Source organism: Strongylocentrotus purpuratus, unplaced genomic scaffold (assembly GCF_000002235.5).
Source record: "Strongylocentrotus purpuratus isolate Spur 01 unplaced genomic scaffold, Spur_5.0 spur5_scaffold_21, whole genome shotgun sequence".
NCBI classification, from domain to species: Eukaryota; Metazoa; Echinodermata; class Echinoidea; order Camarodonta; family Strongylocentrotidae; genus Strongylocentrotus; species Strongylocentrotus purpuratus.
The window spans coordinates 15,962,918-15,974,350 of record NW_022145607.1 but is presented as its reverse complement, the minus strand read 5'-3'; the positions used below and the strand labels follow the sequence as shown (position 1 = coordinate 15,974,350).

General features: G+C 38.1%; 1 protein-coding gene across 1 annotated transcript; it reads right to left on the bottom strand.

Moving 5' to 3' along the window:
- Nucleotides 1-1,241: 1,241 nt before the first annotated feature.
- On the bottom strand, nucleotides 1,242-5,422 carry LOC590787 (biogenesis of lysosome-related organelles complex 1 subunit 3). Its single transcript, XM_795527.4, has 3 exons — nucleotides 5,074-5,422; nucleotides 3,034-3,284; nucleotides 1,242-2,063 (listed from the first exon to the last, which is right to left on the bottom strand). The coding sequence occupies exons 1-3, from the start codon at nucleotides 5,318-5,320 to the stop codon at nucleotides 1,944-1,946; spliced, it is 618 nt and encodes a 205-aa protein (XP_800620.2). The 5' UTR covers nucleotides 5,321-5,422; the 3' UTR covers nucleotides 1,242-1,943.
- Between the last annotated feature and the right edge of the window lie 6,011 nt (nucleotides 5,423-11,433).

The following is an 11,433-nucleotide window of genomic DNA, read 5'->3' as shown; positions in this document are numbered from 1 at the left end:
CTGGGCCAGATTTCTTATCATTTTGATGATTCCAGAACATTGCAGTACACACCAATACTTATATGTTAGATGATCATCCTTTTCTGAGTGATTCTAAAACGTTTATTTCACAATGCAATCACATGACCATAACTGGCCTTTATCTTTAACCCTGATCCAACTATTTTTCAATCATGAAACTTTTTGCTGATCTTGCCCCCTCATGCAATGTGCTAACATTGTACGCATTCTATTCTCATAAATGTACATGCATGAATTTCTGAATTTTGTTTCACAGAACATACCGGTAGACATAACAAAAAAACAATAAGAATTAAGGACTAGAGGCAGACTGGTAATGAGCATAGGGTAACAAGATAGTATGCAACATTTGCTACATATTTGAGAAGACTTCAAGAAGTTCGACCCTCAATAGATGATAAACATTCATGGTAGCAAAAGGAAATGAAAAATGGTGAATATACAGTCTCATATTGTTCTACCATTTTTTTATAAACTTGCAAAATATCTGAATATTACATCTCTAAAGAGAAAGTCGAGTTCTGGGGAGAGGTGAAAAATAATTTTGCAAGTGTGGAAAAGCATCAGAGTAAAAAAATCCCCTGATAAGCATGGCTTTTCAAATACCTTCATATTCTAAATATGAATAGTCACAGCTTAAAAATGAGGCCCTGTTTTTATGCCAAATGTTTGTGTAGTCCCATATACATTTTTCTGTGTACACTGCTTGTTACTTTGCCAAGACTTGGCCAATTTTCTCATCATTTTGATGACTCCAGAACCTTGCAGTACACACCAATACTTACATGCTACATGATCAACCTTTTCTGATCGATTCCACATGGTTTCTTTCTCAATGCAATCGCATGACCGGAACTTTATCTTTAATTTCTGATGAATTTTAGTGAACCTTCTACATGTAAGAAAACATCTTCTGTGTGAATGTTTTAGTCAGCATCTTTGGAAAGAAATGCAGCAGCCATGCTATATAGATGCTAGGATCCTTTGTTGGTCATATGCTCACCGATCCCGGAGGTTTGCAAGTACAATGTATCATGCAAACATAGCTGATCTAAAGTTTTACAAGAGTCTGTGATCCCTGCCAAATTACATCCATAACAATTATGCTTTGCCTCTCATTTGTTCAATTTACTGATTACAGCTCTAAGCAAAAGACTCAGCAATTAGTGTTAAAGCTAGTATATTGTCCTTTATCAATTAGAATCTGTATACAAAAAAAACAAAACAAGGTTCACCAAAAACTTCTCACTCAAATTGGATTACGAGTTGAAGCTGGAAATAAAACGTCTTACAGTGAAAGACTTGATTTATGTTTATTTTTACATTTATTATTGTCCTTTAATAGATTAATGTCCAAGAAATCTGGAAACTGTTGAAATTCAGACTGAAGAATGCACCTGCCTTCCTTTAAAACTCTGCATGATAGAGTGATTTCTCTATTCTCTTTGGCATGGAGGTGTCATGGTCTAACAAATACGTCACCAGACCATGAATCGCTTGGTTTGCAATTAAAGTCCCGTCACTGCACTGCACTGCACTAATGTCCTTTGGCAAGACATTAATCTACACTAACCACTCTCCACCCAGGTGTGGTAAATAGTTACCGTACCTGGTAGGAAATTATTCCATGAATGCTTAGAGAGCCTTTAGGCAGTGGGCCTAAAGCCAGGGTAACCTAGTACTTTGAAGGCACCTCGAACATCCCCTGCAATGGATGTGTGAGCAATAGAATATGTGTGCAACATAAATGTAACTATCAATATTATTATTATGATTTAGTCTGTCATCAGTTTACTGAATTGTCTCACTTCCGTCAAGACATTCTGCAGGTAAGTACTTGTATCACTGATCGCCATCAACGTGTATAAATGTACAAATAAATGTACATAAACAACCAAAAACCATCTGGGAGCTGTGCCTCATCATGATCCATTGGATGGAAAGTTAAATTCTGGCAAATATCCACTTGTACTGATGATGTCCAGTTTTTCATTGGTGCGCTTGATGTCGTCTGAGAAATGTCGCATACTGTAGCATACATCCTGCAATAAAAAAATGCAAACCATGATGCATGTTGAATTTGGACGTTGCAAAATATTAACTCAACTCAAAGTAAGTTATACTTCTTTAATCCTACATCTGTGATAGTCTTGTACATTTCCTTTCTATTAAAACAATGCCCTAGCTATGTTATGCTGAGCTTTGGTCTACTTATTTCTTCTACTCATTTTGTAGGACATTTACATGTACATTTAATTGTTTGCTTGTGCAAGAGCATCAATATGAAGCATTCAAACACAATGATGCAATTAATTGGTTCTATGACACATGCTCCTATGACAGTGGCTCAGAACTCAATTTTGAAAACCAATCAAATTCTTTGTTCAATCCTGGACCTAATACTTTCCATCGCATCAACCCTAAACCTAAGCTAAAAAACAATCAGGACAAATGCCACTGTAGCTTACATTTTTGATGACCCATTAATTTTCTAGGCAGAATTGGTATTCACGGGGGGGGGGGGGGGGGGGGGGGGGGTAGTGTTTTGAGGGTCCCATACACATATGTTACGTTATGTTCTTCTTGGAATACCAAAACAAAACTTTCATTTTCCTCTGATCCAAGTTACAGTAGAGCTATCAAATTAATAAGCGCACAATCATCAGGAATTTTAAAATATCTGTAGTCTGTTACAATAAAGTACACAATAAAATACACAATGAACTTTGAACTTGCCTGTCTACCTGAAGATATTAAATCTGTTGAAAATCAACAATTGATGAAATTGTCTGTAAATCAGAAGTTATTTACAGACTATTTTGATGACGTATTTGATAGCATTAGAAGCTATTGTTACTATTGTCACAATGTCAATTTGATCCCCTACATACATGTACATTGTGTGCGGGTAAGCCTGAATCTAATGACCGGGGTAATAATGTAAAGCGCCTTGAGAGGGCCTTTGGTCCTGAAAAGCGCTATATAAGAACTAGCTATTATTATCATTATTACCTGGATGACCATCTGTGACTTGGTGAGCATCTGGTTGGTGTTGCTGAACTCCTTGTGCTTGGCCTGTATGGCCTGAGCTACTGCCTCCTGGAGACTGACCTGAAGACTGATGTTGCGCTCTCGTAGCTTCCTGTGGAGGAGGGTGTCGTAACGGGGCGGGTCCAGCGGCGACACCTTGACCTGCGAGGCCGAGGAGACCGACTTGATGGAGGACTGGCTGCCGATGGATGGAGAACGAGATGCTCGGTTGACTTGGAGAAGGAAACAAAGGCAAACGTCAGAGTAAGAATAAGAGGATTATAGAATTGTATAAATTAAAGATAAAGGTGAGTTCTGGAAAAGAAAAAAAAAAATTCTCACAGAATCAAACGAAAATTACACTGAATGTTCAAGATTACAAATAAATATCATTTGGCAAACAATTTTGGTAGAAAATGTTTACCGGTACTGGCTGAGTAATGAGCATAGAAAGATTAGGAAATCAAGGTAAGTAGCCCCCGACACCATTTGTGTAGTCCCATATACATCTTTCCGTGTACAGTGCATGATACTTTACCAAGACTGGGACAAATTTATTATGATTTTGATTACTCCAGAACTTTGCAGTACACACCGATACTTAATTACTTAATGTACTTTTAATCAATTTTTTCTGATCCATTCCACACGTTTTCTTTCACAATGCAATCGGATGACCAGAACTCACCTTTATCATTAAGGGGATGTGGTGCAATGGAGGATTAGAGAAAAAGAAAATGAAAATTCATACTGCCATGGAAACTCCTTTTTTTCAGGATTTTTCTCTTTTTAGTTCAAACAGTAACAATATTGAAGGACTTACATGTACATGATCTTAGTGTAAAAGTTTAAAATAATTCTGGAGAAAATTTTTCTAAAAAACGAATTGTGTCTTAATTTAATAGCCACCTATCACTGGCACTGCCATTACATGCCCCCTCCTCCCCCCCCCCCCATAAAAAAATGGTATCAATCTATATACTTTACTTTTTAATACTATACTTTAGTCCAGCGATTCTATAGGACTATGCCTGTTCATCAATCGTAGATGTCTTCTTCAGTGGTTATACATTATCCTTGTCATTTTAAATTAAATGCATGGGCGTAAATCTGTAATTGATACCTATTGTTCAGGGGGGATGATCTATTCATTCATCCCCCCTGAACAATAGGTATTACGTAAGGATTGACGCCCATGATTAAATGATTGAATAAGTGGGAAAGGACAGTCCCTTCCTGCCTGGTTATAAAAAAATTGTCGCCTAAGGGGACATGGTGTACATCTTTTTAAAACATTAATCATTACATGCCTAATTTTTAACACTTTAATGTTTCACTCACATTCTGAAAAGTACTGTAATGTACAAGCAACCTTTGGGAGAAATTATGTGCTCACATTCCTGAGGATCTTTGGAGTTAGGGCTTGTCATTAAAAAATGAGAACTTTGCACAAGGAATGCATTACTTTTCACACTTTGCGTAAATAACATTGACAAGGAACATAAAAAGGGTTGACAAACGCTCATTTTAGACTTTGATTTAGCTGTGATGTATTGTGGGAAGCGCATGCACAATACCATAAACCATACAAGAAGCTTGCACAATTTTTGACTGATAGCTTCAGTTTGATGTGCAGAGCTATAGCGTAGAGACGGTACTGAGCGACAATGTCAACATTGAAGCCCTAACCGGAGGCTTCCCAATGTCGGATGTGATCCAAATTCAGGTGGAATATGGATATGGTCATGATTAAAATTAGTAAAAAATTGGGCTCAATTCCTTTGCTAAGAATGATGGATATGAAAATGGTAAAAACATGGATACAAAAGTACACTAGCGCCGTAAAATGTTAGATGTGTAGACATAGCCATAGGGCTCCGAGCTCCCTCTCCTCTCCACCACTCTCATCTTGGTTTTACACTCACTCACTCAGCCCAGACTCGTCGAGTGACATGACATGCAACACATTTTCAATTCCAGCTAACTTGTTCAGTTTAATTTTGTTTTCATTTTCATACAAACCTTTCAGCGGCGGAATGTTTGACTGTGAAGGAAATTGCTGTTGTTCTGCCCTAGCTAGATGCATTTCTTCATCTTCCTCGCTATCCGTTTCCGAAGCCTCGCCCTGAACCACGACACCTGCTTGCCGCAGCTCCTCCCCGATGGACGACTGGCTGCGGCCCGCTACAAGCTCGGCTGCTGCAGTCAGTTCGTCGTCCGAATCTGATTCGCTTGCCTCCCCAGAAACGACTCGTGTAATAGTAGACATGCTTTCTTTAAATGAATGACGATAACAACAGAAAATGTAATCCCACCCGTCTAATTTGTGTGATTTACAGAAGTAGACTAGGCTTTAACGTTAAAACTAAAGACACCATGAACAATATTATTGACCTTCCTGTTTCCCGAGCCTGAAAATGTTCCTTTCTTATTCGGACCTTGAGATGGCGCTCTTTAATTTCTCTGTGACATCGACATACCACATACCATGGGTTTAATTTTCTGGATGCTACAATGTACGAAACGGAAGAGGGGGGGGGGGGGTGGTGTGTTTGGTTCTGTTGGATGATATGGCCACTGTGGGGCAGTCTGCTGTGGGGCACTGGCGTACTGAGGAGGCAGGCTGGGGGAGGGCAGTTCCCCCTCTCAATAAAGTTCAAACGTAACTTACAAATGTTGCTGAACTTATAATATGATTTTTCCTCACTATTTTGTAATTCAATTCAATTCAGAACTTTATTTCAGACTCAACTACACAAGGCAGAGGTCCATAAAACATATGTTACATAGATATATAGGGAGTATAAACATGATGAGTATAATAACAACAAAACTATACAAAGAGTATAACTAAACTATACTAGGTCTACAGCACGTACAAACAATCTAAACTCTAAGAGTAACATATGATGATATTTTCATAACATTTCCTTCAAACATTAATAAGATATCATTACAACATTTAATAAACATTTCTAAAATAACATATTTAAAACATTTAAAAATAACAATATTGTAATGTTTCTATGAAATGTTAAAATGATATCAAAATGTATGGTCTTAGAAATAGATTGATGATATTTTCATAACATTTCCTTCAAACATTTATAAGATATCATTACAACATTTAATAAACATTTCTAAAATAACATATTTAAAACATTTAAGAATAACAATATTGTAATGTTTCTATGAAATGTTAAAATGATATCAAAATGTATGGTCTTAGAAATAGATTGCTTACAATTTAAAAACATTTCCTTCCAATGTTTAAAAGATATCATTAATATGTTATATCAACATTTTTGATAATATCAAATTGATATTGTGATAATGTTTAAGCTTGATGTTAAACAAATATTTTTTAAATGTTTTTTTGATGTTGGTTTCTAATGTTATAAATATGTTTTCTTGATAATCACAAGACCATACATTTTCATATGATTTTAACATTTGAACAAAACATTTCCCAAACGTTTAGCCAAACATTATCATGATGTTCTTATAATGTTTTTGTGTTAGCTGGGATGTAACCTGCATGTAACATGCGTTTCTTGGAAAATATCAAATTCCCAAATTTACTCTCAGGCAAAACTACAACAAAAGATAACACAAAACTTACAACAATGTCCAGAATATCACCCCCGGAGTTGGTGGGGGGGGGGGGGCGGGATCAATAGTAGTCACGAAACACGCAGAGGGAAACATTTACTGAAAGCAAATAATGATAATTAGTACCTTTCATATGGTATGCATCTAGCCAACTTTATAGCAGACATACCTTGCTGTAAATAACATCTTTGGTCCACCAGAAGAAGAAGACAAAATTACTGGGGGGAAAATGTAGTGCTTTTTTTGGTTTCAAGAAAACTGCACATCTTTCAACCTTTGTCATGTCATATTTCTTCAAACTTGTCACGCTGAATTTCATTTATTTCTTCATTTTCTAAGTTCCCTTCATGGTAAGGCAGAATGGTATCGTGGAAATGTCACTTTTATAAACATGTTCTAAACACTATTGACTAAATATAATTATTTATGTTTATCATATATATATATATATATATATATATACTTCAATCTATCCACAAAAAAAATAGTTCAATAAAATGCCTATTTGTCTACGCCGGTCAGTGTGTGCATGGAGAACTAACCACTGGAAAGAGAAACAGACTGAGGAGGTCGGTGCAAACCAGGCGCGAATCCAGGATTTTTTAGGAGGGGGCCCAAATTTGAAATTATGCGAGGCAAATATTGGTACGTAATGGTGACACCGGCATTGGCAAAAAAGTTTTCGGAAGAGGGGGGGGGGGGGGGGTAGACACAAAAAAAAATCCCCATCACCCCACCCTTACATGCAGGCCCCGCTAACATTTCTCGGAGGGGGTCAAGGGGTGGAGCCCCCAGAAGCTCAGGGAGTATAGGCATTTAATTACTGTCCGATGAGCATATTTTGATACCTTATTAATTTGTGACACTGGCGGGACACATATTGGTGTGGGGTCCAGGAGGCGGAGCCCCCTGAAGCTCAGCGGTCTTATACATTAAATTACCGTCAGATGAGCATATTTTTATACGTTATTTGTGACACTGGCAGGACACTATTTGGCGTGAGGTCCAGGGGGCCGAGACCCCAGAAGCTCGGGGGTTTTAAGCATTTAATTACCGTCAGATTAGCATCCAGCCGTCCGCCTTAGGGCCCTAGGTGGGGTTAGGGGGCAGAGCCCCCGGAAGCTCAGGGGTTCAGATGAGCAATTGTTTTATTTTTTTTTGCCCCGGATATAGGAAAATTACGTCGTCAGATATTTCGTCCAGTGGCTTGAGAGTGGGGAAGGGACCCCCCCCCCTTTTTTTTTTTTTTGTTGCTTTCATCAGCAAAAAAAATCTTTCCCCTCTTTTTGTTGATCCGCCACAGGTGCGAACGTGGCAAGGACAGTCTTAAGAGAAATCTGAGTTACTTCAGCATCACTTCCCAGACTTGGGATGTGACTGCTGCAAACGGAGTCTAAATGTAGACAAGCATTAAAAGATGTCAAACGAGCAGTAAGAAAGATCAAAGACACAAGCACTTTTCAGGACGAACGCTTAACTTTCAGACGATACACAGGAGACTCCGCAACCAAGTAGCTCAACTCTCAACATCGAGGCGTCAATCATCTTCACGGCATAAAGGAAAGTATCCAAATCTTCTTAGTAATTAAAATGCATATTGTATCATCGACAAAAACGGCAACATAGAGCTAAACAAATATATTGTACTGCAGAGGCGGCCCTCCGGGGGGGGGGGCAGGGGGGCACAGTGCCCCCCCCCCCACTTTTATAGATACCCCAAAATGCCCCTTTTTACATAGGAAAAGTGCCCCTTTTATTTTGTAAAAAGTGCCCCTTTTACATAGGAAAGGTGCCCCTTTTACTTTGACAAGTGCCCCTATTACTTAGTAAAAGTGCCACTTTCCCCTTTTCACCTCTGACGAGTGCCCTTTTTATTTTTGATACGTGCCCCTTTTCCTTCGACATGTTCCCATTTTCCTTTGCAATAAATGTTCATTTTCCATTCTCATGAATCTTGAAATTATCTTGAATAAGTGCCCTTTTTAATCTCTAGTAAGTGCCTCTTTTCAGGTACGAGAAGTGCCCTTTTCACTTTTAATAAGTGCCCACTTCACCTCTGATGAATGCCCTATTCAAAACTGAAAGGTGCTCTTTTTACTTTGACAACTTCTCCTTTTTCCTTTGTAAGAAGTGCCCCTTCTCCTTTTAATAACTACCCCTTTTTTAAACTCGGATGAGCGCACCTTTCATTTTAACATGTGCCCCTCTTATTTTCTAATAAGTGCCCCTTTTCCTTATGATAAGTGCCCCCATTAAAAAGAGAGAGCTCCTTCCCCTTCACATAACTTCCCCTTTCCCTTTCTAATAAGTGCCCCTTTTCCTTATGATAAGTGCCCCCATTAAAAAGAGAGAGCTCCTTCCCCTTCTCATAACTTCCCCTTCCCCTTCTCATAACTGCCCTTTTAAATATCTGAACGGTGCCCCCTTTTCATTCAACAAATGCACATTTTCCTTTATTATAAGTGCCCCTTTTCATATCTGGTCAGTGCCTCTTTGCAACTCTGATAATTCCCCTTTTAATAATGCTACGTGCCCCTTTTCCTTTCTAATAAGGGACCTATCCCCTTTTCATCTCTTATAAATGACCCTATTAAAATCCAATGGGTGCCCCTTTTCCGTCAACAAATGCCTATTTCTCATTTTTGTAAACGCCTCCTTTTCATCACTGGTGAGTGCCTCTTTTCAAGTGAAAAAATGCTTCATTTTCACCTCTTATAATTATCCTTTGTACTTATACACGTGCTCCTTTTCTTTTCTAATAAGTGTCTTATCCCTTTCGATAATTGTCCCCTTTTCATGTAATCATTAAACGTGCCCCTTATTTAAAGCGACTAAGAGCAGTTTCCCCCAAAGTTCGCTCGCTGCGCTCGCTCGCATTTAAAGATTATATAATTATGTTACTTATCAAAGGTCTTTTCAGTCTTCCGTTATGAGAATGTGCTTATAACCCCATCACGATCGGCTTTTGCCTCTTTATAAGATGTAATTTTTCGCACTGCGACTTCACAGATCTTTAAAAATTTTCTCGCTCGCTTCGCTCGCTCGTAAATGCATATTCAGACATCACACCCAACTGTAAAGTTTGATGCTTAAGCGATATCTTGTATGATGTATGAAGAGAAACAAATATTGATATCATCCCTGATAATGTAATCACAATGTATGGTATATACCAATGTCTAAAAATTGTATATTTTCGCTTTGAGATTTCCCACTGTAGGTGCCCTTTTTTCCAGAAAGTGCCCTTTTTTGTTGGTGCCCCCCCCCCCCACTTTGAAAGTCGCTCGGCCGCCCCTGTTGTACTGCATTTTATAAAACTGTAGCAACCACTACAAAACGATTGCACAAATGTCAGTTCAGTTCAGTTTATTAATAGCATCATTTTGCAGCCTCGGCTAAATTGCATGATAATTTACAATCTTAACAAACACAATGAATCTTAATCAATACTTAGTATTGTACAATTTATAGGCTCTAAATCTTACTAAAGTAACATTAAATTCAAAAGCAGAAAATCAATGTGAATACAATTATTAAAATCAATTCTACAATTTGATATTATTGAGAAGGTCGCGATAAAATCGTAATTTACACAATGTTTTTAAAAATAAAATTTAACAAGTACGTTAACATCTTTTTATTAATAAATAAAACTACCATACCTATGAAATAACTCGAATCTTCGTTTACAGCGGAGGCATATATTTTTGTTTAAATATAAATTTCAGATGAATTTCATTGGTTATAGGGAAAAATCTGACCCAGCCTTGAGCAACATAAAACCTTAGACGCGATATCCTGCTAACCTTTCCCAATGAAAAACGAGGAGGAGAAGCAGGAGAAGAAGAAAAAAAAAAGAAATATTAGATTAAATGCTATTGACATATTTATTAAATAGATAATTTACTCTGCGCATGAGTTTCATGAGAACATACACAACTAAATGAAATAGCAGATAAATCGAATATAAAGTCAAAACATCATTGGTGCGAAAGTTTCTGAGACCCTGTAGCGAAAACGAAACACTGCATACAACAGAGATTTTATGCAACGCAAAATGTTTGTATCAAATAGAAAAATCGGTTTGGAGTGTACACTGACCAAGATTCTACAACTCAATAAAAAAAAATATGAACCTTATATAAAGCGCAAAATATTTTCATCTTTTTATCACTAAATTGCTTTGGCCCTAGGGTTTCTGAGATTCTACCAAACAAAAGAAAACAGATTTAATTCATAATATAGCTTAATTGGAAGCTGACTGTATACTTATCATTTCTTTGGCATTATGCGTACACATTAACGTTGAAAATAATAAATATAAGCACAGTTGGCTCAATGGTAGAGCAGAGATCTTGTTACCGGGATGCCCCGGGTTCGAAACCCAATTCGATGCGCTATGGTGCCCTTTGGTAAGACATGAATTCTCATTACCAAGTCCCCGGAGAGGACTTAAAGCCGTCGGTCCCCTGGTTGCTTACCTAAGAGCATACACATGCTTTCTTAGCCGTCAGGTAAAACAATCTAATGAAATATAAACAATAAAATCCCTCAAAAACGAATAGAGGGTGGGGTTAAGTTGGGGTTGGGTTGGGGTTGGGTTGGGGTTGGGGTGGGGGACGGGGTGGATGGGACACGGGGATCCAGGCGCGGATCCAGGATTTCTTAGGGGAGGGGGCCCAACTTTTTTTTTTTTTTTGCTCCCGGAAAATTTGAAAATCGCGCCGGCCGAAAAGTCACTCAGGTTGGGGGGGGGGGGGGGGGGGGGGG

What these genes read in the sequence shown, in the direction of transcription:
- LOC590787 (XM_795527.4), bottom strand. Translation starts at nt 5,320, where the DNA reads ATGTCTACTATTACACGAGTCGTTTCTGGGGAGGCAAGCGAATCAGAT. An exon ending in AAACATTCCGCCGCTGAAAG is followed by an intron (nt 3,285 to 5,073) that starts GTTTGTATGAAA and finishes TCCTTCTCCAAG; the next exon opens with TCAACCGAGCATCTCGTTCT. An exon ending in AGTCACAGATGGTCATCCAG is followed by an intron (nt 2,064 to 3,033) that starts GTAATAATGATA and finishes TTTTTATTGCAG; the next exon opens with GATGTATGCTACAGTATGCG.